This window comes from Condylura cristata, unplaced genomic scaffold (assembly GCF_000260355.1).
Source record: "Condylura cristata isolate star-nosed mole 26May11 unplaced genomic scaffold, ConCri1.0 scaffold00021, whole genome shotgun sequence".
Taxonomy (NCBI): domain Eukaryota; kingdom Metazoa; phylum Chordata; class Mammalia; order Eulipotyphla; family Talpidae; genus Condylura; species Condylura cristata.
The window spans coordinates 38,554,064-38,582,060 of NW_004567122.1; the positions used below are offsets into that span (position 1 = coordinate 38,554,064).

Consider the following 27,997-nt stretch of genomic DNA (forward strand, 5'->3'; position numbering starts at 1 on the left):
ATTGCTGGGTCATAGGGAAGCTCCATGTTTAGCAGTTTGAGGAACCTCCAAACAGTTTTCCATAGTGGTTGTATTAGTTTGCATTCCCACCAGGAGAGTTCCTTTTTCTCCACATCCTCGCCAATAATGTTTTCTTTCTTAAGGGGACTAGGGCACATGGCTGTTTGCTATGTGTACTTACAAGTTTTGGCATATCTGAAACAGTACATCACTCTTTTAAAAAAGAAAAATATAAAGGAGATATGGATGCTGGTTCCAGCAGTGTTGTATCATGCTGAATTATGAGTTAGTAGTAGATGGTATATAAAAGAGAAGTTTACATCTAAAATTTCAAATACTTGGTGAGTCACCAAGAGGCAAAATGTATAAAGGCCACCTTTCATTCTTTCAACTAGAACTTCAGAATCGCAATCACCTTTTATAATGTAGTGTTATGGGTATTCTATATAGGTGGAGGCCACCTTGAGGAGGAAGCCAGTGTTTGCAAGATGTTATTTCCCTTGAGTTTTGAAAAAGACTGGTGTGGATATTTGTGTCAGCAAGGTGGGGAGAGAACAAGGCACTGTAGATAAAATATATATGCACTCTTCAGCATGAAACATCACAACTCACTGGAGCTACCTGAATCTCAACAATTACTATGTAGTTTGTAGAACGCTAGATTTGGGGGTCTGGGGGGAGATCATCCTGAAGAACGGACAGAGGCGAGGTCACTGGGGAGTTCTTATGCTCAGCCAAGAAAAAACTTCATCCCAAAGTCCAAGAGGTGACCAAAAAACTGGTATACCACGATAAAAAATAAATTTCAAAAGACTGTTCTGGTGGCAAGACAGAGATGGGCTGGAATGAAGCTGGGTGGGCTAAAAAACTATGAGGTTAACTAGATAGTTACAGTCACAGTTTGAAAACGCAATGACGGGACCTCAAAACAGGACAGTTGCAGTGTGTTTGTAGATTAAGTGAAAAACACTCAGAAGATGGAATCAAAGGAACTTGCTGACTGTTTAGATGTAAAAATAAGAGAGAAGGTAGTGTCCTTTAAGCCAGGTCAAATTAGCCCCTCCGGGAAAAGTCAGCCAGTCAGGATGAGACAGAATGCTCGTACCTTTGCAGTGCTGCTGATATCATCAGGGTCCCCCTCCTCACACTCCAACAGTGTTACATGGGTGAGGTTCTCCACTGGATTTGTGAGCGTCAGGAGGACCTGGCTCTCCTGGGGAACAGGAAAATCATCTCAGACATGCCCACTACTGCCACCTAGGGCCCCTGTCTCAGTAGTTACATGAAATACTTCACAAAAGCATCAGCCTCCCCTTCTCCCCACCACTCCGGAGCACGTGTAACTGCATTCTCAAAGTGCTCTATGAGCCCACTCTAGTATTCACATGGATATGTACTCCCTGGAGTTGCTATTTCACTGAGGAAATGGGACAAAGTCCATAGAAAGGGCCAGTTACTGGACTGAGATATTCTGAGGAATATACAGTTTCCATGTAAATCTTGACAGTTTCATGTTTATGACTCCTATCCCAACGAGGCTGCACTTAAGGAGTAGAAAAAAGGAAGTCTTCATAAATGTATGGGAACCACAGACTAACCATATGTAATAACAGATCAAGACTATCAAAAACTAGAGTTTTCTTAAATGGTAATTATCCTTGCTTGATACTTTGAAATTAGCAAAAAATGTTTAAAAATGAACAGGAAGTATGTAAATGTCTTCATGAACAGCATGAACAGAAAGAACTTAAGAGGCTGCGATAGAACATTCTTTAATATATATGCAGTGTGCCCTTGTATGTGTGTGTGGCATAAATGAGGACACCCAACAAAAGGAGGTCTTTGGTAAGGAAGAAATCTAGTTGATTCCTGATTATGTGATACTTAGGTACATGGGATGGCAGAGAATCTCCTGACTAGGGAATACTTAAGATACTGCTCCCTCCACCCATACCTATGATTCCACCTTTAAATAATGGACCCATTATGCCTACACACATTTCAATGATACAGTTTTCAAGAATTCTAGTTTAAAGAAACGTAAAACAACTCTATTATTTCAAACTGTCTTCATTTCTATTGCTTGCTCACTGAAGCCCATGCCAAATACACACACCACTGAATACACACACACATCCTTTCTCCATTAATGACAGTACTAACCTTATTGTGGCGAAGGTTGGGAATTGACATGATTCTCACTTCCGGGATGTAATTGCTGTACATAAATTAAAAAAAAAAATTATAAATGTTCAGTTCTTAAAATTATTACTATTTTTTCCCATCTAGTACAGCAAAGGAAAGATTTCTTTATATTAACCACAACAGTCAAAGAAGAATTTTAAAGAATCATCACAAAAAGAACTCAGAACAACTCAAGAAATCAATTTGCTGATGAGTTTTGAGATTTTATATATTCTTTTGGCTGAGCGCTTATAAATGTGTGCATCATGGCAGATATTTTCTTAAATATTTTAAAAATCGTACTGATTTGTTTTTGTAAATCTACAAATAACTGTTGGAAGAACACAACTGATGTAAGAAATCACGGTAAGGCGTGACAGCGTGGTGCATGCTTACCGAACACTCGGCAGCACTTACTGTGTCTCAGGCCCTGCTGGTTCCTTCCTTCTAACTAATCAAACTAGCATCGCAATCTTTTTAATTGCCAGCGATTTCCTTTTATCTGCAGAATAATATTCTACAGCATGAGCATATTTTGATTTAATCAGTTATTTCCCATAACTAGTAAGTACGAAATTCAAATCATTTATATTTCTTTGTCATTAAAATGTTGCAATACTCATCCTTGTGTATTTTTAGCTGTTGCTGCTTTTATTTTTACAGAATAGAAAGGTGTATGAAATTTTCCCTTGGTGTTCTAGAATACTCTTTGAAAAGGCTAGCATTGTTGCTACCAACAATGTAAACAAATATGCTGATTCCTACCCTCTAAAGTACTGGAAACTATTATTTTTAAAGTTTTCCTATCTACTCTCAACATCTACTCACATATTTACAAGAGATTTGGAATCTATCTTCTCTAAGCTACCTGGTGAAATCCTTTGCCACCCATCCCATTTTTTAGCTGTCTAATTGCTGGAAATTCTACATCGCAGGGATATTAAACTCTTATTTGTCATGGAACAGCAAACCTTCTTTCCAGCTCTGTGGTCTGTCTCAGAACTTTGTAGTTAATTCTTTTTACAAACCACTTTTTATTTTGCTAAGGTCAAAGCTATTTCCTTAGTGGCTTCTGGGCTTCCTGCCTCACTTTTAGGAGGAACCTTCTCACCCTGAGGTCAACATAATATTTTCCTAATGTTTTCTGTTTGATAGGTGATTTTTCATGCACAATATTCCCTTCCAGTAATAAGTTCCAGTGAGTTAACACTAACTTATTCACTACCTCACTCAATGAAGTTTTATCAGAACGTAGCTAAGTAAAATAAACATAGTTACAGGATATTATCTTCAATTTGCTGTAGATTTTTACTTTACATAAAAAAAATCATTTTCAAAATCAAGTGGTGACTTGAGATTTCTGTTTTAATGACCAACATGCCACACCACCTCAGACCCCACCATCACTGTGGCCCTGATGCCATCAGCACCCTTGATTCTAGGTCAGATTTTCCCTACGTCATGCTATGTAACTGAACTCCTAAACGGGAGCAAATAGCAAGGTTATTCTGATGTAGTTTTTCTTTTTCTTAAGCATAGATAAATACATTTCACACTGGGAAAAACCAAAGGAACAGTAACAAAGCCAATCTTAGAATACTCACACAGCAACCATTTGGATTTTGAATTTGATAGATGTTGGGTTGAATTCTGGTTTGCTCAAATTATGTTCGCATTTCTAAAAAGGAAAAATTGTAATATACATCAGGGAAAAGAACACTCTGCAGATCCTGCTACATCAGGAGGGCAGCATTCACTAGAGTTTAATTTTTATTCAGCTACAAGGTCACACATGCTTTGAAAGCGTGTGTGCTACTGATACCAAAATTTACAGAAAATTTAGGTATTTTGGACTATCTATGAACAACTACCTCTACCTATAGTGGACTAGCTATAGGCAACCACACTAGCAATACAAAATGAGTTCTTACTGTGTGAGCTGAAAGATGTGCTCCTGAGTTTAAAGGGCTGTAAGCATTACACTGACTCAAGTGGGATGGGTACCACATTGCTGCTTGTCCCTATTTTGCAATGATGAAAAGGGGCACAGGAAGGTAAGCAACCTGTGTAACCTCACAGCACCCAGAAAGAATCGAAGATGGGATTTACATCCAAGTAGAGGGATCCCTGACCATACACTTTAAAATTCAGTAACAACCCTTTACTTTTTTTTTTGAACGTGTACTACAGATCGTCGTTGAAATTATTTTTTAGTAGTCCAAAAAAATAGTACAGTATAAACACTCCATTTCCCCCCCCTTGTTTCCCTTCTCAGAGCCAACCTGTTTTTCCTGTGCTTTCTCAAAGATAGCCTTGCAGCTGTATCTTTTATTCTTCACAGAAACACAAAGGGGAGCTCTTTGCTTTTTTCACTTTATCTTGGAATTCCATGACCAGCACAAAGAGGGGCCCCTCTACCCCATAGTGACAATTTAAAAAACTTATTTAACCAGACTTATTTAAACTGACTGCTAGTCAGATGTTTTTATGATTTTGCTACTACAAATGCAGCAGCAATGAGTACTACATGTGAACCATCTCCCTCAGGTTTGCCTGCACTTGCTATCTTCACAGACAGTGCCAAATTGCTGAGTTTTGCTAATTTGATGAGTATGAAATGGTTATCTCACTGCAGTTTCTCCTGATCTGTGTCTCAGTACGTTTCCTACTTACTGGCTACAGGGATTTTCTCTGCCATGACTTGTTAGTATCCACTGAGTATTTTTATACCAGGATATCTTTCTTTACTGATTTCATAGAAAAGTTCTTTACACATTCTGGATGCTGATACTGCACAAATTACATCAGCGTGTGACTTATCTTTTTCATCTCTTTATGGGTTTTCTTTGCAGTGGTGGTAGAAGTTTTACCTCCAATGTATTCTATTTTTATCAGATTTATTTATTTATGCATATAAAAACTGGGGTATAGACTAGAGGTGCAGGGGGGTGAGGGTGAGATGATTCACCAGACAGAGAGTGGGGAGAACAGGCAGATGTACTAAATACACTTTGAGGAGTGTAGAAGGCAAGACAGAGGAGGTCTGCTGCGCCATGTGGGTCAGCTCGCTGGCCGGCTGGGTACTGAACTCATACTACAGTGGCATGCTGGCAATAGCTTGATAGCACTCTTTAATCCCTGTGCCACCAGGGAGGCCCCTCCAATGTATTCTAATCAACAACTTTTTCCTTTATAGTCTGTGTTGATTTGTCTTAATGGAATACTTGTTACACAAAAGTCTCCTATACTTCCTTCTGAAAGTTTTGACCTACAATTGTAATTGCTCTTTAAAGTTTCCTGTATTCCTAAACTGAGTTTGTGTACAGTGTGAGGTAGAGACCCAATCTTATTTTTTCCAACAATCATTTAACCAAGCAAAACTTAACAGGAATTCCTTTCCCTAATGATCTGCAAGGTCATATTTAGTAAATCTTGTTTTCTCACAAGCATGAGTCTTGTTTTTGTTTTCTCTATTCTATTCCATTAATCTTTTAACAAGTATATATATTTTTTCTTATTTTTTTGTTTATATACACATGTTTTCACTTCCCTTCTTTATACAAAAAGTAGTGTACCTGTTATGCAACCTACATTTTGCACTAAAAAAGGCCCCATGTGGGCCCTCCTTGATGGCACAATGGGTTAGGATCCAGTACTGAAAGCTGGTTGCAGCCACTTCAGTGCAAGTTCAATCCCTGGACCTGGCTGTGACCCACATGGTGCAGCAGACCTCTCCTTTCTCACCTGCTGCTCCCCTCAGCAGTGTACTTTGTCAATCTGCCTATTCTACTCCCCACTCGGTCTGGTGAATCTTCTCACTGCCCTGCACCTCTGGCCTGTACCCCAGTTCTATATGCATAAATAAACCAATAAATAAATAAAAAATTAAAAAGGCCCTATCCTAGTACATTCTTTTTAAATAGATTTACAATACTCACTGTGTGGATGTACCACAATCTCTGCATGTTTTGGTTTATATGTGTGTAAGTGTCCCTTGAAAGTAGATTGCTAAATGTGGTCAATGAGTCAACAGGAAACTATTATTTAGTTTTGTTGGAAATTAGTGTATTAATGGTATACACTATAACTGACATTACTTTATAAATATATTTACATTGTTTTATATTAATATTTACTGTCACTAACTTTTTTTTAAAAGAATAAACTTTTGGTTTTGTTGAGTTTTTGTATTTTATATTGGTTACTTCACTCACTAATGATACTTTCTTCTAACTTCTTTGGACTTACTTGGTTGTTCTTCTGACATCCTGAACTGGATACTGAGATCACCAATCTCTTAACATTCCTTCTTTTAAAATATATAAATATATAAGCACAGCACACAAATTCTCCTGTAGTGGAATCATTGATTTCTAACTTATAGTTGTAGGGTGGTTAATAACATAATACAATAATTTTATCTTTTTAAGAGGTGAGCCAACATGTAGTTAATTTTTATAAGTGGTCTGTGTATACTTGAAAATAAGTATTTGCAGACTGGGTAGTTTCCTAAACCTGCCATCAAGTCATGTTTGCTAGCTAAACTGTTCAAATAGTCTATATTGTTATTTGAAAATGTTAATGTAGATGATAAATTCAATTGGGTCATGGTGCATACTTAATATTTTTTTGAATTGATTTGCTAATTTTATTGAGTATTTTGCATCCACGGTCAAGAATTTTCTTGTAATGTCTGTCTGGCTTTGGCATTAGGGAATATTATTAAGTTAAAATGAGTTAGGAATATTCCCTCTGCTTCCTTCTATTTTCTGAAAAATTGCTGAAAATTGATGTCATTTCTTCCAGTGAATATACCTGGGTCTGATGCTCTCTGTTTTGAAAGGTTATTCAGTACTGATTCTTTGATATGGGCCTATTCAACTTGTCTATTTCTTCTTATGTGGATCTTGACAGATTATTTTTTTAAGGAATTGAATCATTTCATCTAGATTATCAAATATGTGGAATATGTTATTGTTCTATGGGATCTGACATGATGCCCTCTTTTCGTTTTTGTTATTTGTAATTTGTGTCCTATTTTTTGTTTGGCTAGAAGGTTATTAATTTTGTTGACAGCTGTGGTTTCACTGATTCTATTGTTCTCCTCCTATTTCAATTTCATTGATTTCTGTTCCAAGTCATTTAATTTTCTGTTTACTATGGAGTTACTTTTTCTGTCTAGTTTCCTAAAGTGTAAACTAATGATGACTGACTAGATCTTTCTGCTTTCTGATATATGCATTCAATGCTATAAATTTTCCTCTAAGCATGGCTTTTGCTATACTCCACAAATTTGGTAGCTCTGTAAAGATTTAGTTTTTGCCCCATGTGTTACTTAGAAGAGTGTTGTTTAATCCCCACATACCTTGAGTTATTCCAGTTATGTTTGTTACTGATTTTGAGTTTATCCATTATGATCTGAATGTAGATACTATATGGCTCCTACTCTTTCAGATTTTTTAAGGCATTTTATATGGCCCAGAATGTAGTCTATTTTGGTGAATGTCCCTATGATCTTGAGAAAAATGTACATTCTCCTGCTGATAGAAGGGCTCTATAGATGTCATTATTTCCAGTGACTGATGTTGGTGTTGAATTCAACTATGTCCTCACTGATTTTCTGCCATTTCTCTAGGTGACACTCTTTTGCTAGGCAAATATTAAGAATTGTTCTCTTTTAAAATGTCATTTTTGTTATTATTCTTTATTCTTGTATTTCTTTATCCCTGATCATTATCCTTACTTGGAGATCTGCTCAGTCTGAAATTAATAGTCACTCCTGCTTTCTTTTGATCAGTGTTATCATGGTTTATTTTTGTCCATCAATTTACTTTTAATCTATATGTGCACTTTATGTTTAAAATGGCCTTTCTTTTTAAAAAGGTTTTCATTATAGAAATTTTCTTATACATGCAATTATACAGAGCAGTATTATGAATCCCTACATCCCCATCACCCCCAACAATTAGCACCTTATTAGCAACAATAATCAAGTTTATTTTCATCTATACTTCCCACACACCCCCACCCCGGCCTGATTATTTAAAAACAAGTATCATGTATTATGACATTTCATTCATAAATATTTTTGTACATCTTTCTTACTGATAAATATATTTTTAAAAATAACTACTCTTGGGCCCTCCCTGGTGGCACAGTGGGTTAAAGCACAGCACTAAGAAGCTAAAGCCACTTTAGCATGAGTTCGATTCCCACCTCCCCGCCTGGAGATGATTCACATGGTGCCGGAAGACCTCTCCTGACCCGCCCGCTGCTCCCTCAGCAGAGTACTTTGTCCATCACCTGTTCTGTTCCCCACTCTTTCTCTGGTGAAGCCTCTCACCGCCCCTGCACCTCTGACCTGTACCCCAGTTCTGTATGCATAAATAAATAATTCTTAAAAAAAAAAAAAAAAAAACTACCCTTAACTCTTAAAAAAGAATACAACAATAGAAACCCAGGCAGTGCTTAAATCTCTACACCAAAACTTTTTCTTTCTTTCCTTACTTTTCCCCTTCTACTTCCCCCTTTTCTCTCTTCCCCAGCTCCTTTTTTCTGTTTTGTTTGAATCAGCATTTAAATAAAGTCTGTACCCTGTGCTTGATTGATATACCTCTTAAGTCTCTACTAACTTAAAACTGTGTTATTTCAGAACAGTAGCCAGTAATCACATGTGGTCGTTGAAATGAATTAAAACAAGACATTCAGTACTTCAATTATGATATCACATTTCACATGATCAACAATCTCGTGTCTAGTGGCTACTATACTAGACTGTGCAGATGATGAACATGTCCATCATCACAGAAAGTTCTGCTGCATAGCACTGACTGAATGTTTCTTTTTAGTTTTATGATTTTCTTTCACAACTTAGTTATTGAAGAAAATTCTTTGTTCTGTAAATTCATGCCTGGATTTTTCTTTTTAAATTGATTATTTTTGTATTTTTTACTGTTCCTTTTTACTTCCTCTCTTCTAGCCTAAAAGCTACCTTTTTAGGGGTGAGTGCTATGAACACTGCCTTCAATGAACTGCCCCATATCCAAATCTGTAAGGGGTAACATAGTACCTACATGCCATACAGCTATAAAGACTCAGTTTATTTGGAAAGAATTTAGAATAGTGTCTGGATGCTCAGTACATCCTCGTTAGTGATTTTATTTGCTACATTCCAGGGCTTTCGCTTTTTGCCATGTACCAATCGTGTTTTTGTTTTTCTCCAATACAGGTGAGAACGTGACAGAATGGAACACTCACCCGGCAGCGTAAGGACCGTTTGATCAGAAGATGTTTGTGACGAGGATAGAGCTGTGAAGCACAAATTGGTTGGAAGTCAGGCTGTAAGAGGCGCTGCTGAAGAGTGGTCACTGGCATGGAAAGTAGAAACCAGGCTTAGTTTGCAGTGGCTTGCTCAAATTGAGACTTACATGCAATAATCACATGAGAAAACACTGCTTTTGTGATGCATGTTCTTCAAAAAATGGTAATATAATGACATTTTAAAGTTCTTCATGCTCATATCTATTTAATTTTCTACATAACTCATTTTATTGTGACCTCATATTAACAGACCTAAGAGAGAAACAAAGCTGATAATGTATAAACTTACCTTCTGTTAAATTTACTGGTCTTGTATAATAGTCTTCGGGTAGAGGCTCCACTTCCTCAAAAGCCTGAGCTGGTTCAATCTTTATCTCTTTCTGGTCCTCCCCTTCTTTAAGGCTGAAAGATTAAAAGTAGAAATTTCTCAGGGGTCCACTTGATAAGCTTCAAGGTTTATAATGTCAGTTATTAAAGCATTCTGCTACTGTAAGATATTCTTTCTGTTTAAATCTTTTCTAAGTAAGGGAATCTTCCCCACTGGATACTATTTTGCTTTATAAGTTCTACTCCGTCAATATCCTGGTAACTCCTTTTCTCTATAGTCATTTAATGTCCAAACTTACGAAAGTCCAGCAAGTGTACTGATGGTTGCACCAGCTCGTGGTCGCTGAAGTCGGGTTCCAAGACCATATTTATCCTGAAAAGTCCAGAATGTCCCATTAGAAATTCCGTATTTATACACTCAACATATCAAAAGAAAAGACTTTGGGAGGGGCAGCATGAGAAGCTCAGGGAAATAAGCAAAAACAAACAAAAACAAAAACAAAAAAACCTAGCTAATTTGATTCTTTTGGAATAATGTATAGCCCCACATCACTTAAAGTACTAAAAAAAAGCACCAAAAATGGAGACTAAAACTACATTCATCCTGTCAAGCTGAACCAAATGTGAATTTGCTGCTATGTAGTAGAAATAACTAAGTTATGGCTAAGACTAGAACTATATAGCGTGCCTAAGACACATGATGAATGTCTTCTTGGAACACCAGTGGTCATTTGCTAAGTTCTTCAGTGTTGGCAAGAATCAAAAAGAGAACTTACCACTACATGAATAGTGTGTTGCTGTAGGCCCCAAAATAGCAGCAGGTTGCAACAGAGACAAAAAAATGCAGCATAAGATAGAAGCAAAATCATACAGCAGGCAGGTTGTAAGGGAAAGTTGAAAGAATGCATTTAATTCCAATTGTTCTCCTAAATGTACTTGTGCATATGCTGAATTATATCACTTAACTATTCAGAAAAGCTCACTAAGAGTTCATTAAGGTCTTTGGTAAATTTACATGCTTTGGAAATTTTATAAAACAGGGCTACATCACCTGCCCCACAGGACCATTTATGAAAACAAAATGCAAAGTGTAAAGTGGTTAGCACAATGTTCGACACAAATCAATGCCATTCAGTGTTGGGTATTATTCTGCTTGAAAGCAAATACACAGAAAACAAATTGTTCTGGAACATGGGGGGCAACAACAAATATTCCAAATTCTAATGTAATGCTAAACAGTAGCCATTTGGGGGGGGATAATCAACAGAGACAGAGGAGTGATGGACAAATAAACATAAATGTCCTCAAAACTTAAAAATCTCAAACAAAATTTCAACAAAAGTTGAGCCCCTGAACTTAAAGGCCTGTAACTGGAGGAACTTTCTCTGTTGCCCATCAGTCAGGAACACAGGGACCATGGCTACTTCCTGAAACTGTCACTGACTCTCATGCCACATAGTCTTGATCAGTAAGCTGCAAACTCCATTTTCGACTAAGTGCTCACCGAAAATGCCAAAGGCATATAGTTTCTACGTCGTGCCAATTTCTTCCGATCTCGCTCAACCTTCTCTTTTTGGGCAAGCTGCTGGTAGTACTCAATTAGTTTGTTCATCTGTAAGAAATCAAAGAGAAAGTTACTTGTTTTATGAAAAGTTAACAAGAAAGACAAAATCAGTCAACTACACTGATGAGACAAAATGAATAGAAAAGACAAATAGTTTGCCCTTCACTACTTCATCTTTTCAGAATTGAAATGGAATCAAGTTTCACAAGAAATGTGCAATGAAAACATTTACTAACTTTACAACTTCATGCTTGTTTTATTGTGTTTTTAATTCACTATTTTCCCTCAGCTCAGACTGCTCCTTTTTTTTTCTTCCTCAAAACAGTATGTTTCATAATCATAATAAAAGGTACAGGACAAATCTACTCGGAAAATGCATTTGATCCAATTTCAAAGACGCCTGAAATAAGTAATGAAAAGACAACCATTTTTTTATTCCTTTTACTTTTTTTACTTTTATTCCTTTTATTTTAAGCTGAACTTACTCCCTGGCTGTAAGTCTTTGTTTCTTCAATTTCTTCTGGAATATTTTTTTCTGTGCAACCTCCACTTCTGGTTTAGGGGACACTTTGCTCATTTTCAGTAAGGATCATCTTGATGTTACAGGGAGAGCTCATATATGGGTTAATCTGACCATGAGCTCTGTAAATTCTGTGACAGAACTTAGAGGCTTTGCTCACCTGGTTGTGCTCAATGACCAGAGAATCACATCTTAAACCCTTAAATTTGGCATTACTCTCTGCATTTTTAAGCATGTGCAGTAAGAATCCAGCACTCATTTTGGGCCAACAACTCTGTGTCCAACCCCACTGGTTGGCATGGGTACACCTTCCAACGCCACCACTGTAATGTCGGAATGGCAAAAACTGCTTTTGCAGAGTGACATCTTTTAGCTGGAAGGCCTGGGTAGTTTCACATGTGTTTTTAAGAAGAACTCGGAGATTTGAACCTCTTGATTTGCATGACTTTGTAGGGTTTTCTGGATCAACTGAGTAGTGAACCATTTTCAAAGATGACTAAGGCCACTTATGGCAAGAACCCTATATATATAACATACATATATATATACACACACACACACACACACACACACACATATATATATTTAATGGCAAGGCTACAGGATCATTTATTTCTAAGACTATGATACTTTGTACTGCTTTAGCCTTGAGTCCATCACACATTTTCACTTTTTAAAATATATTTCATCATAAAAGCAATAATTGCTAGTTGTGAAAATTTCAAAAAAACAAAGAATCAAAAAGTATAAATTTTTTATCTATTGTGCCCAAGCCCAGCATTCCCCTTAGCAGAAGTATCCGCTATTGTCAACAGAGATCTTCTTATACACTCAGACACAGGTATGTCATATTTTGCATACATTTAAAGAAAAACAAACCATGAACAGATCTATAGCTTTGCCATTTATAAACAAATACAAATTTTTATTTTTTATATAAAGGAAATTATAATTTTCTTTTATACTGAAAATATCACGAACTTTTCATTCAGTACAAATAGATCTATCTCATTCTTTCCAAAGGCTGCATCTTATTGAATGTACAGATGTCCTATAAGATATTTAAACATTTCCTATGAAATGACTTAGATGGTCTTCTACTCCCCACTATGGATCTCTTAAATCAGCCTAACTACATTTAAGAAAAAACAAGCTAATGGTGTTATTTCTTTTCTTAAAAACATTTTAAAAGGCATCTCAAAACTTCTTTACTTGGTCTACATGGTCTGTATGGTTTGATCCCAAATATTTCTCTTCATTTGCGTAGTCCTATACTCCACTATAGTCATATTCCATTTCTCTTTGCTTTTTGTTTCTTCCATTTACAAGCTCTGTGCACATAATGCTCCTTTGCCTTGAATTCCTGCCTATTGTTGGCTGTCCTCAGATGGTAGTGCAATCCTCAGATGTGGAGCTGACAAGCTGAAATTCCTCCAATACATGTTAACATAGCATAACTTCTCTCTCCTTCACTTTAGTTACCAGTTTTACCTTTACTTGGGGATTGGGCACAATAGATAAAAAATTTATACTTTTTGATTCTTTGATTATTTGATTGATTCTTGTTTTCCCATTAAACTTAAGCTCTATGAAGGTAACAGCCATGTGTCCTATTGTTCAGCACAATACCTGGCACTCAGTAAGTACTCAATAAACGGAGACTGAAAGTATCATCATGCATGAGTTCAAGTATTTCTGTAGGTGAGAGCCGAGGTAGATACCTCTGAGAACTCAAGAAACCTGTACTAGTTTCCACTAACAATAGTGAATATTAGAAGGTCCAAGTCCCTAATGCATCACCTGGGATAGTTTTGGTTATTTCTAATTTTGCTGTTGATGTAGGTGAGTAAGTACAAATTATTAAATTGCAGTTTGATTGTAAATACTTCATTTCAACAGCAATTTCATCATTTTCTTACATTCTGCTTCTAGAGAAAAAACAATAACAAAACCCTACATGTTTACTACTTACTATAGCCAGAGATATATTTACTGTGAACTATTTAAAGGATGCTGAAGTCATGATTCCATAAGCTACTATGACTGAGTCCAAGGGCATCTTCTAAATTAGTGGAATTCTCAGGATTTAAGATGTCAGCATGTTTATATAATTTTCAAGAGTATTTGTGAACAAATGGAGCCTTTATTTTGTTGGTAGTTCTATGAAAAACAAAAGTACCCATTTCTTCTTTTGGTGATTTACAATTTGAGATGGGAACTAAAACTACACCTTGGTTTCTCTACTGACTTAACTCAGACTTGGAAAAAACTGCCATTGTGACTTAATGTCTAACAATGAGAAGCACTTTCTATGTGTAATAGATACCAAAATACAGATACAGCATGGATTTCTAAGCATATACCACATTGATAAAATGGGTACTCTTCAGTCTTTTTCTACATCTTTCCTTATTTCATCCTCTTTCTGAAGCTTTATACTTACCCGCTGTGTGTGAGGATTTTCAGGTTCCTGCCAACCACCACTGGCTGCAAAATAAAGGAATATTAAACAATTTAATAGATTTCCATAAATACTTATGACAGACATGTCATAATACTTATGTAGACATAAAAAATCTACATCATGACTGTGGTGGCTATATGATGATACACACTTATCAAAAATCATCAAAGTCTTAAAACTAGAGAGCTTCATTATGAGTAAATTATTATTTTTCATAAATACATTAGTATATTTCATAAATAAAAATTTTCATAGAAAAATCAGCAAGTCACAAAATGAACTTTTATGTTTTAAAAATATAAAATCACCACACATATCAGAATGGGAATGAAATTTTTTCTTTAAACCAAATGATGAAGATCACCATCACCACAATGAAGAAATGTATAGTTTCTGTCCCTGGCTAGGAACACATTACATTTCACTTTATTCTCATAATAACCCTCTCTGGTGAGGAATTTTTTTACTAGTTTCATTTTACAAAAGAGGATACAGGGGCTCAGAGAGGTCAATAATATGCACAAAGTCACACAGAGTCAGTAGTAAAGCCAGATTTCCATCACAGGCAGTCTGACTCCAGAGACTCTAGTGTTATCAAGGGTATCTGCAATTTTTTTATGACTTGAGTGTAGAGAAGAATTTCTTATATAAGGAAGATCAGCAAAAATCACAAAAGAAAAAAATTATTCCAAAAAGCTGAAAGTAAAACCATGAAGAATACTTTTAATAAATGGTGCTACAAGAATTAGATACCCACATCCATCAAATGAACACTGACCCTTACTTTACAATGTATACAAAATTTATCTGCAATGGACACAGTTTACATGTAAGAACTGAAGCTGTTATATTTCTATAAGAAATTATAAATGAAAATCTTAATGACTGGTTTAAAGCTTTCCTTACTAGAACACAAATATAAAGTGAAAAAAACTGGTCAAGTAAGATTACATCAAATTAGAAGCCTGTTTTCTTCAAAAGGCCCTGTTGAGAAAATGAAAAGTCAAGGTACAATATGGGAGAAAAAAATCTGCAAAACATACGCTTAACAAAGGGCTGTGTCCAAATCGAGAACTGTTATGCCATGATAAAAGACAATAAATAGCCTCAGTTTAAAAAATGGACAAAAGATTTGTATAAACACTTAAAGAAGATATCTTCTTCGCATGGTAAATAAAGTAAGAAAATGCAAATTAAAATCATAATGCTAACCAGAATGACTAAAATGAAAACTGACAGTAGTAAGGGCTTCTGAAGAACCAGAACACAGTTACACTGCTGGTAAGGATCCAAAAAGGCAACTGGAAAACAGTTTGGCAGTTTCTACTCAAGTTAAACATACACTTATAGCCTGTGACCCAATTCTAACTCCTAGATATTGTTTATGCAAGAAACCATACATTCACAATAAGACTGGCAGGCAAATGTTCATAGCAGCTTTATTGCTATTGGCTAAAACCTGGAAAAGACCCAATGACCTTAAACTGAAGAATAAATAAACAAACCAAGCAATAGACTAGAAAGACAAAACTTGGACAAGCCTCAAAAGCATGCTAAATAAAGACTACAAGTAAGTGTCCAATTACATAAAGTTCTAGGAAGAGCAAAACATCAGTGATAGAAACAATATCAGTGATAGTCAAGGGTCAGGAGGGGTGGGGGGCAAATGACTGCAAAGGGACATGAGGAAACATTTTAAGGTGACAGAAATGTTCCTCATCATAACTGTGGTGGTGGTTACATGACAGCACACGTCAAATTTTTAAAACTGGAGAGCTTATGAGTAAATTGTTATCTTAATATAACTAACAGAAAATAAGTAAGCTATAACGAGGTACCATTTCATAACTATCAGTTTGGAAAAACTTAAAAGAAGTCCAACAATAGCAGTACCTGCTAAGGGTCCAGAGCCTACTCACATGTTATCAGTGGGCACAAAGCCCGGTAACCACTGAGGGGAATGAAAGATGTATACAACTTAAAACCAGCAATATCACTTTTAGTTATGGAGAGAAGTCCTAACTCTAGTGATTCAGGAAACACATACAATGTATTTGTAACAGCACTGCTGTCAAAAGCAAACAATCAAAACCAACTTAAATGTCCATCAAAGAGACTGAACAACATGTATCACAAACATCATGATAGAGAAAAGTTGTAGCAAGATACAGACAGTATATTTTTGTTTAAAACTAAAAACCTACCTGTAAGGGGCTATTCACACAGATGTTCGCACGAAATTTAAGTGGCACAGAGGGAATGTAGTGCTGGGACGACATAAAAAGAGCCTATGCTATTTTCACTATGTTTCATTTCTTAAGTTGGTAAGAACATGAAAGCAAATTATCTGTATAATTAAAAATAACTTTTCAAAACAAAAATGGATCTCACTGCAGTAACACTGCACCCCCTTGGAAGAAATATCAGCACTGTTTGTATTCGGAAGGTTGCTTTACTTAAAACAATCACAAAATAATGCGTGAAAGAAATATTTTAGTGGTGATATTTTCAAAAATCTTAATGTCTCATCTAATTGCATCTTTAGAACTTGCTAGCAATTTATTCGAAATGGCAATTTGGTGAACATAATGATCTCATTATTAGTTTTTCTATGTACATTACTGACACAAATAAACAAATAGTTCTAATTGAAGTGGTTCCAGGACTTCTCAGATACCAAGGACATCATGAAAGAAATGAAATTCTCTCTACTCTTTAAGAGCTTTTAGTTTTCAAGTATCACTGTCAAGATACCCTCAAGGAGGTACGTTTCTAGAAGCAAACAAAGTTTAAAGCTCTGAAATACAAGATCAATAATTCTAATACCCCAATAACCCAAAAAGCAAAAACATTAATTTATGGAGTAGTAAACTGAACAATGCCATTTGAGTTTCTGGATTTTGTTTCTTAAACTTAAGAAACATGGAAAACTATAATTCAACTCACAACGCGTGAAAGCTACTTTGAGATTATTTTTAACATTTACCTTAAATTTGCAAACAAATTCAAACAACTTATCTGCAACATTGACATTAATATGTAAATATTTACTAACAATCTAAAAAAGATATTATAGACTTTTATATAAGCCATGTTCAGGTTAATACTTTGTGCAACAAACATTTATAAGGCATTATGATATAAAATACAGCTATTAACTTTTTGCTAACTCAATGACTTATTAACTCAAAGTACAAAATATTTTATAAACACAATATACAAAAATATGACCAAGAGGTCAAGCATTTGATGACAAAAAGCAAACAGAATCAAGAATTAAAATGTTAAAAACAGCTTGAATCTTCACACACATTTACTTCTAAACTGCACTGAGATTTGAGAGAAAGTTTTTAGCTAATTCTTCATTTGTTATGTAAAATGACAGAATGAGTTTATTATGGATTTACTCATAAACTGGTAAGCTAAACTTTTTTATGAAAATCCAAAAAGGGAATCGAACAAATCTGAAAAGTGTTCAGAAAAGTAAATGAAATTTCAGAAAGAACAAAAAAAGAAAAAGTCAAGTTAGCTGCTGTTTATATAATAAGTAACAACTCAACACTCTGAAGCCTATGTAATTTTTCCACTTTGATGTTAACTGTGGAGTATGTGCAATGTAAAGAGGGAAGTTTCCTAATAAAGGTAAGCTCTGAAACACTTAAGTGATGAAAGTAAATAAAGCCTTTAGTGATTTTTAAGTGGAAGGGTATGTGCCTTTTCTGCTTCGTGATAAATACTTGAAATAATAATGCACATCTTTTTCAATGCTTCAGGATAAAATATATGTACATGGGCTTGCTGAGCAGAAAAGAAAAAGCAAAGTAAATCTGCAAGAGATCTCAAATTGCTCTCCAAGGTAGTAGTGTATGGGAGAACTATCAATATTTTCTTAGGTCTTTGCTGACACCTGATATTACCAAATTAAATTTTTTTTGACAAATCAATGGATGTAGATTTAATTTGCACTTCCCTGATGACAGTTGTGTCCAGGGGGGGTTGACTCCAATGGGGGATTGAGTCTAGAACTCCAACATCTGCAGACGTTCAAATCCCTTATATAACCTAGCAGAATGTTTGCATATAATTTATGCACACACTCCTGCATCTTTGACTCATCTACAGATTCCGTAATACTTAACACAATGTAAATACTATGTAAATAACTGCTATACTGTTATTACTTAAGGAATGATTACAAGAAAAAAGTCTGCTTAGTACAGGACTCAACCATTATAAGCTCAATTACATAGTTGATAGAGTATTTTCATCTGCAGTTGGTTAAATGAGGATGCAGAAAGTGTGGCTACAGAAGGGCTGACTGAACTAGTAAAGTTGAACTTATCTTACTGCTTAACTATTTTTTAAGATATTATCTCACCAAGTTGTGTGTGAAAACAAAAAATTCAATCAACCGGATATTTAAGCTATGAAAAATTTAGATTACTCAAAACAAGACCTTTGTTCTCCAGGAACTTATACTGGAGCTGAAAACACCTGCCAAATCCACATATAAAAACAGCAATAGTGGGCCCTCCCTTGTGGCGCAGCGGGTTAAAGCACAGCACTAAGAAGCTTAAGCCACTTCCGCATGAGTTCAATTCCCTCCTGCCCCGGAGGAGAACCACATGGAGAGGCAGACCTCTCCTGACCCGCCTGCTGCTCCCCTCAGCAGTGTACTTCGTCGATCTGCCTATTCTGCTCCCCGCTCTGTCTCTGGTGAATCCTCTCACCCTCCGCATCTCTGGCCTGTACCCCAGTTCTATATGAATAAAGAAACAAAAATCTTTAAAAAAAAAAAAAAAGAGCAATAGCACAAGGTAGTTCATGATACCCAAAGAGAGAGTAGAAACAAGAAAAAAAGACAATGGAGTATTATTCAGCAGTCAAGAAAGATAAATTCATACCATTTGTGACAACATGGATGACTGTGATGAAAGGAATAATGCTAAGTGAAACTAGTCAGAGGAAAAAGATAAATACTGATGGTATCTAATATGTGGAATACAGAGTAAGTAAGTAGAGGCCAGATAAAGTTTAGCTCACTACAGAACACTAGAGGGCAGAAGGTGGGGGGCAAAGGCGGGGGTGAGAACAGAGAGAAAGAAGGCACACACGGTCTATGGTGATGGAACAGGGATGAGTTGGTAGTGGATGCACTATGGTGGTAATACCTTATGGCGATACCCCAATTAAAAATGAGGAACATATATTTTAAAATAAAGAAACAAGAAAAAGGCAGTGTTATAAGATTACAGGAGGGAAACAGGTGGGACTTGAGTTGTGACTTTATAAGGGTTAGGGTCTTTCATGGAATCTATAAGGATTAGTGAGGAATTTAGGGGTGAAGATAGTTTAACCCTACTCCACTCCTTCAGTACACACAATTTGGTTACCAACCATTTTTATTTCCACTTTTGAGTGCTGCTGTTTATATCCTTTCCTCCTGTTTCAGTGGGTTTCTTTCTTACTGGCTTATGAGGTTACTTATTTTCAGTGTGTTATATATGATCCAAACATTTTGTCACTTATCTTTTAGTTTTGTTCTTGGTGTGTTTTCATGATGGGAATGTTTATTTTTTATTAAAAGCACTAATATTTGATTCTTAGAAAGTACCAGACTTGAAAATACCAGTCTCATGTTGAACTCCATCTCACTCACCCACAGATTTGTCTGCCATGCCCACATCTCTAGAGGTCCAACGGCAAAATCCACATGCCAGGTAGTAGGCTTTCTTCATAGTGGTCTTGGCTGGATCATCAGGAAGCTGTGTGGAAATACTCGTTGCCCGGGTGGAGAGGGTGTGCATGCAGCCAGGACAGTCAAAGCAGTTGGCACATCTACAACAGAGATTATTATCACTCAATAAAAGTTACCAAGTACCTACAATGTGCTGGACATTGTTCTAGGTGTTAGGAATTTAAGGGAGGCGCATCTCTCATGCAAACATAAAAAAGTACTCCTGAGAGACTCTTACAAACTTTGTTTTAAAATTTCAAAGATACGATATTTCATTAATTTTTAAAAATGCAATCCCCAAAGTTCTGAAGAATTAAGAGCCTATTTCACAGTGGAAACCATTGTCAACAGACAAATTGTTTCAGACTCTTGGCATGTGCAGACCATGAAGATTTCTGATAAAAAAAGACCAATTATACAATGGAAAACTCAGCTACAGCAATACAATTGGCTATGGAACTGGGTTTGGAAAATAACTGCTTGTTTGCTGTGCCAAAGAGCTAAAACAGATTATCACACAATGCCATCACACTTGAGCAGTTTAGATGTGGGGCATCTTCAGGGCTTTTGGTTTTTTCCCCTTTAGGCACTACTCTTTCTGGGGCTCAGCCAGTAGGGGCCTCTGTGCCCCTGAAGGTTTTGCCTTTTTTTTTTTTTAAAGGTTTATTTATTTATGCATACAGAACTGGGGTACAGGCCAGAGGAGCAGGGGCGGTGAGAGGATTCACCAGAGACAGAGTAGGGGGCAGAACAGGCAGATCAATGAAGTACACTGCTGAGGGGAGGAGAGGGCATGTCAGGAAAGGTCTGCTGCACCATGTGGGTCACCTCTGGGGCTGGGGATCAAACTCATGCTGAAGTGGTTTTAGCTTCTTAGTACTGTGCTGTAACCCGCTACACCACCAGGGAGGGCCCAGGTGTTGCTTTTCAAAGTCCTGACACTTACGTCCTGTCCTGGTCTTGCTCTGAAGTTTTATTCTGGAAATCTAATTACCTGTGATATTTTGCCACGTGGATAATATCCTTGAAGATAATAACAATACCTTCCTCACAAGCATACTTTGAGGATTAAATAACACAATTCACATGTAGACAACATACACAGCAGTGTCTGGACAATGAGGACCGATTTCTCTGGCACAGGAAGACAGGTAATAATGGTTTACATCCATGGACGTGTAGGGATGTGACAGGTAACAAAGGACTTTCACACCAGGCTAACGAGATCTTGGCTTTTAATACCATTCTCCAATAAAACCAGGGATTCTTGGAGGAAGGGCTAACTAGGACTGAGACAGAAAACATATGGGATGAACCTGGTGCGGTACTCAAAGGAATGAATGACCCTCCTTCACCAGTGATGGAAGTATAATACAGGCATACAGGAAGTCACTAAAGGAACATCCAAAAGCCTGTTTGGAGCTTCTATGTGACCCAGCAATCCCACTCCTAGGTATCTACCCAAAAGAGACAAAAACACTGATTCAAAAAGACACCCGCACACCCATGTGGTACATATATATAATGGAAAATTACTCAACAATCAAAAATGATAAACACATGCCTTTTGTAGCAACATGGATGGAGCTGGAAGGGATGATGCTTAGTGAAATAAGCCAGAAAGAAAAGGGAAAATATGGATGGTTTCACTCATAGCAGGAGTATAAAGGACCAGGGGATAAATTAGTAATAATAATGAACAACTATATACCAGAGAAATTTTATGGAGGTGGAGGGAGTGCACTAGATTATGGCGATGGCACATGGGTGATTTGGTGATGGGAAGCCCAGAGGGATTACAACTGAGATGGGAAAAAAGCACAAAATGATGTAAAAATAAACTATTATTAAAAAAAAAAAAAAGAACACCCAAAAGCCAAAGCTGGAACAATATGAGTGAATAATATTGGATTACATGCCTAAGTATGAAATAAATATTCATAAGATCATTCTGCTTTATGCAAATAATATGGGAGAAGAAAAAAATTTCCATGCAAAATAATTCCAAATTGATGTAGTTAGCCCTGAGGAGGGAGAGCACAACTTCTCATATTTAAGTGTGGGCTGTGATAGTGATTTTCCTTTCAAAGAGCAGATACATGGAACGTGGAGGTGGGGGGAAGGTACTAACTACAGTGGAGATTCCTAACAAGCACTAAACCCTAGTAATCAAGGTTCAAGCCAGATAGTCAAGGTTAATATCAACAATGTAAGTCGATGAAAATATGCATCCTTCATATAATGTGTTGAGAAAGGCACTTTATTCTTGTGGTCGTCCTCCCAAAACACATTCCCCCAGCTGATGAGAAAAACATTGGACAAATTCCAACTGATACACATTCTATAAAATATCTGACTAGTACTCCTCAAAACTCTTAAGGTCATTAAAACCAAGGAAAGTTTAAGAAAATATTACAGTAAAAAGAGTGTAAGGGGCCCTCCCTGGTGGCGCAGCGGGTTAAAGAACAGCACTGAGAATCTAAAGCTGCTTCCGCATGAGTTTGATCCCCGCCTGCCCCGGAGGTGACCACATGGCGTGGCAGACCTCTCCTGGCCCGCCCGCTGCTCCCCTCAGCAGTGTACTTGGTCGATCTGCCTGTTCTGCTCCCCACTCTGTCTCTGGTGAAGCCTCTCGCCACCCCTGAGCCTCTGGCCTGTACCCCAGTTCTGTATGCATAAATAAATAAATCTTTAAAAAAAAAAAGAGTGTAAGAAGATGTGCCTATTAAATATAATAACAGGATCCTGGAAGACAAAAATATTAGGAAAAACTGAGGCAATGTAAATAAGATGGTTTTATTTAATAATAATGTAGCAACACTGTTTATTAATTAAGAAAAATATACCATACTAAGCTAAAATGTTGATAATGGAGACTGGGTATGGGGTAAATGGAAATTCTCTCTACTATCTTCACAGTAACTCTTAAATATGAAACTGTTATAAAACAGCTTATTTAAGGAAAATCAAAGGACATTTCATTTTTGGCAAAGGTAATGCTAAAAAAAATGAAAAACCGCTTCTCAAAAGAGAGTTAATTCTATGCATTTGTTTTTACACCAAGTATTTAAAAATATTTGAGGAAAACAGAAAAACAAATGGATCCCAGCCTTACCTATTCTTTTTCAGTTTGGCTTCAGCCGATGGCATATTTTCTAAGCAACTGGGACAGTAATGGGAGTCCACCTAGAAAGAAGAAATAAAAAATAAAACAGAAGTAAAGAAACTCAGTTTAGATTATACATATGCCTATGCTGAGTACTGTATGTTAAAATAGACTGTGTCTGTGGCTCTCCTGCCTGCTTTTGACTATGCAGGTGTTTTTTTTTTTTTTTTTATTTCCATAAACCTTTTCCCTTTGCAAAACAGGAGTGGCAGCTCTCCCACCCACTTGTGACTATGCAGAGGCCTCTCTTTTTTAATTTCTCTTTGCCTTTTTACAAATGTTTTAAAAAATTATTGCAACTGATAAACAATGATCTTCCAAAGAACCTGAGCTTGAGGTTTATCCTTCAAGTTATCTGTTTTTCTTATTATTCACTTTTTCTGAAACCATTTGTTTTTATTTTCTGATATTTCATCAAGGTTTTAGTATTAGATGATTAAAGTTATCTTTGTAAAAGAAAAACAACGAGAATCTATGAACAGATTATAAAGCTGGATTAGCATTAGTGGATAGTAGTAACTTGACCACATTTAAATTATCAGGGAGATTCAACTTTGTGACTAGTTTCAGCCCTTACTAACTTCATCTTTCCTCACGTCTTAATGGACTCCAATTCACAGGCCAACACTGCTCTGCAAAAGATGCAGTCACAGATTGAATATCCTAGCCGAAAAGAGACTTAGAGATAATGGAGACTGAACTCCCTCACCCCAACCAAATGGGAATCTAATGCAATAAATTCTGCTGTGGAGCCGGAACAGGGGAGCCTCTAAAAGAGAAAGGACCTGCCAAGGTGCGACAAGGTAGGAGAAAGGGAGGGAGGAAGCAAAGGATATTGAGGAAAAATACCAGAAAAATCAAAATAATGCAAGAATCAATAATTCTTTTAGTTAACTGTTTCACTATTCTCTGTATTATAAAAATGTATCTAGTAGGGTTATTACTATTATTAATGTGTAATGTAGCATATGATATAAAAATGTCCTATAGTATGAGACATGTTTTCAAAGTTTTTTGTTTTGTTTTGTTTTTTTTAACAATACAGGTATCTTCAGTGAAGCTCTGGAAGTTAGGCTGCTTGGTTTCTAACCTTGCTTGTCCTTTCCACCCCCAAATTTCTGGTTGCATGATTTAGGACAAACATTATGTCAGCTTATCTGTAAAATTTTTTTTTTAAAAAAAAGATATCTACTCCATTGATTTATAGGAACATTATAAGTTATGTAGAGCACATGCATTAAAACAGTGAATAATCAGTATCTATTATTACTATCAGGTTTTAAATCTATCAGGATTTATGTCTTAACTATTTTTTTTTAATATCCAAGTTTGTTTAATGGACAAGCTATGCCAAGTACTGCATAAGTTTGGGGATTTTTTTATTTAGTGATTTTTTTTTTTTTGGACGCGATTTTGCAGTGTCAGCAATCCAGTGGCTAACGCCCACTTGTGCCTGTGAAGGAAGACATTGTACCTCCAGAATTGTCGTGAATATAACTCATTAAACTTCTTACAGACCTTATTCTAAGCGTTTTTCACTCAGTTTGCCCCATCCCAATCTCTATCTTGCTACAAGCCTTGGCCTCAGCCAAGGAAAACAAGGCAGTCAGCTGAGGGCCCAGTTTCTGGCCAAGTAGGGGCAGAACTTCCATGATGGGAGGGGCAGGAATGAAAACCCCTATTCTCCCTACCCTGGTGAGCCCCAATCAATTCTGGAAATCTCTCACCTCGCCCGACAAGTGGTCAGGACTAAGTACCCCCACATCCCTTTCTCTCCCTCCTAACCCCAGGAGACAGCCGGAGTCACTAAACTCAGGTGGGCCTAATCTGGGGGCGCTCTAGAACCAGAAGATCCTCTCAGCCCCACCCAAGGCCGCACCTCTTCCCCAAGTTAACAAATTATAAACAAATTAAACCGCAGGTAAATCTGAGTGACTAAGACAGAGCCAATCAGCAAGTTAGAAAAACGACTACCCGCCTCCAACCGGCGGAACTTCCCCGCCGGCCCGGGTGACTCGGTCGAACGCCTCTCCCACCCCACCCCCACTGCTCACGGCACCACGGCGTTACCTCGTGAGACACACATTCCAGCGATCGCAGCTCGCTACAGTAGCGGCAGAAGTAAAGCTGAGAGAGCGGTGCCCGAACCTTCTTTTCTCCCTGGACTAGATAGAGAACCCTCTCCGATTGCAGTAGCGACGCCATCTTCTAGGGGGAGGAGTCAACGACGCTCATGCGCGTCATGTGACCAGGCCGGTGCAGCCCCCGCCGTCCTCCTCACGTCTTCTAACGTAACCAGTGTCGTCAGTGTTCCGACCGGCGGAAATCGCAGTGCGCGTGCGCAGCCAGGATCCCGCTTTCTCCTTTCATGGTGGCGCCCCACCAAGCTCTTGATTGCTTATTCACGGCCCGGGCTGATCTCAGGCCTTGGTGACTGAGTATGGAATCGCACGTCAAATCCGGACAAAGGCTTAGTCCTCTCCTCTGTAAGGAAGGCTGCTCCTGTTTTGTTTACATAGGTTCTCTGCTCCCGCCTTACAGGCAAATAACCAGAGAGTACGGACCATATTGCATGCACGAGGCATTGATTTTTCAGGTATTAGTTAACTGCTTTTATTATTATATTATCATTTATCTGCTGAGGGACACAGTTTCATGAGAAGTAGAAAGCTGAGCCACACCAGCCCGTTTTTCTGACAGCCTTGCCACGTACAGTAGACAACTTTAACAGAAATTACCTCCTTCAATTGTCTTAGACTGAGCTGCTCCAGAGAACATATCTTATTAATTTCCAGGTTTCCAATGCTTAACATTGGAGCTATGCCTGTATTGTATTCCATATGAACTGAATAATGAAAAATATGTTAAGAATTAGAACAGTGTAGCTAAGTGTTACATTTTTCCAATTCATAAATTAAGGCTTAGTTATTAAATCACCACTGGGATTGGTCTAGCAGAGACTAGAGCCCATGTTACCTTTCATTAGATCTGTGCTTTTCTCATGCTAGTGTTTTTTACTATTGCCCATGTGACGTTAAATGATTGAAAAGGGAACTGAATGGTAACACCGAGTACTTACTGATGTTAGAACAATGCATGAAGACTTTACAAGCACTGTCGCATTTAATACTCACAAAGACTATAACTAAAAACTTTGCAGGTATCCCACCCCTGCTCTAGCCGGGAAACGAAGTCATCCACACATGATGCAATGAAGACAGGACAGGTTTCTCTTCCTGCCCTATCAGAAAAGCATTCCTGTGTGCTACATTTAACAAGTGTGTCTTCTTACCCCTAAGAGAATAATAAGGAAGTTAAACACCAGGTGTTAAAGCAAGCAGTGTCCACCTGAAATTTCCTTATGCTTGCATCAAAAGGACATGCCCACACTTGCCCACCTCCCTTTGTTTTAAGCCTTCGTATAAATAAGCCTGCACTCTGTCAAAGAGTAGGATGTTGGTCTTTTAGACACTAGTCTGTGCCCCCCCCCTCAGTTTGCCAAAAAATTTAACAACTTTCTTTCTCAGACTTGGTTTCCTTTTATTGGGAGGGAAACTGAGGCTGGTGTTGGGAACAGGCTCCATGACATGGGAATCTGCTGCCTGAGGTTTAAGTCAGTCTTCTCAGATTAAAAAAGATAAATTAACCTTGGGTACTTAACCCTTGCATCTTTGTAGTGCATTTAATAGATTGGCAAACATCAGATTCTACATTGCCTTCCTCCAACATCAGGATGTCTTTAGATCAGGACAACTTAGAAGCCTATCCTATGGAGAGTAATTATAAAATAATTATATTCTCTTTTTTCTTAAAAAAAATTTTTTTTACATCATTCTTCATTTTGTACACTTTTTCATCTCGGTTGTAATCCCCATGGGCTTCCCACCACCAATTCAACCATGTGCTGTCACCATAGCCCTGTGTGTATGCTCTTCCCACCCCAGTTTTGAGCCTATTCCCCTCTCCATCCCCTGTAGAATGTGTCTGTTTTATAGTTGCTCATTGATTTTCATTACAATTAATTTTTTTTCCTGATCCCTTACACTCCTGCTATGAGTGAAATCATTATGTATTTTTCTTTTTCTTTCTGGCTTATTTCACTAAGCACGATCCCTTCCAGCTCCATCCATATTGCTACAAATGGCATGATTTTATCTTTTCATTGCCGAGTAATATTCCACTGTGTAATATGTACCACATCTTGATAGTCATCTATTTTTGGGCATTTGGGTTGATTCCACATCTTCCCTGTTGTAAATAATGCTGCAATAAACATAGGGGGGAGCAGGTATCCTTTTGAATTACTGGTTTTGTGTTCAATATCACTTGAAATAGGGAAATGCAAATCAAAACCACAATGAGATACCACCTCACACCAGTGAGGATGGCGCATATTAAAAAAACTCACCACAGGGCCCTCCCTGGTGGCACAGCACATTAAAGCACTGCACTGAGAAGCTGGGGCCACTTTCGCATGAGTTCGATTCCCGCCTGCCCCGGAGGTGACCACATGGCGTGGCAGACCTCTCCTGACCTGCCCTCTGCTCCCCTCAGCAGTGTACTTCGTCGATCTGCCTGTTCTGTTCCCCACTCTGTCTCTGGTGAAGCCTCTTGCCACCCCTGAGCCTCTGGCCTGTACCCCAGTTCTGTATGTACAAATAAATAAAATCTTAAAAAAAAAAAAAAAAACTCACAACAACACATATTGGTGAAGA

At 37.4% G+C, this 27,997-nt stretch overlaps 1 protein-coding gene and 1 pseudogene across 2 annotated transcripts in view; both read right to left on the reverse strand.

The window, feature by feature from the left end:
• DCTN4 (dynactin 4 (p62)) overlaps nt 1–25,527 on the reverse strand; it is a 32,931-nt gene extending 7,404 nt beyond the window's left edge. The window contains exons 1-12 of one of the 2 annotated variants that reach the window (XM_004686889.2): nt 25,353–25,527; nt 23,232–23,302; nt 20,039–20,217; nt 14,359–14,402; nt 11,336–11,443; nt 10,608–10,628; nt 10,131–10,204; nt 9,794–9,906; nt 9,442–9,551; nt 3,789–3,862; nt 2,164–2,218; nt 1,106–1,213 (exon numbers count right to left, since the gene is read on the reverse strand). In XM_004686889.2, the coding sequence (XP_004686946.1) occupies nt 1,106–1,213; nt 2,164–2,218; nt 3,789–3,862; nt 9,442–9,551; nt 9,794–9,906; nt 10,131–10,204; nt 10,608–10,628; nt 11,336–11,443; nt 14,359–14,402; nt 20,039–20,217; nt 23,232–23,302; nt 25,353–25,487 (1,092 nt within the window). In that variant the 5' untranslated portion in view covers nt 25,488–25,527. The remainder of the gene's footprint in view (nt 1–1,105; nt 1,214–2,163; nt 2,219–3,788; nt 3,863–9,441; nt 9,552–9,793; nt 9,907–10,130; nt 10,205–10,607; nt 10,629–11,335; nt 11,444–14,358; nt 14,403–20,038; nt 20,218–23,231; nt 23,303–25,352) is intronic. The other variant, XM_004686890.2, reaches the window with a different exon arrangement.
• Nucleotides 11,801–12,399, reverse strand: LOC101622824 (annotated as a pseudogene).
• Nucleotides 25,528–27,997: the final 2,470 nt, after the last annotated feature.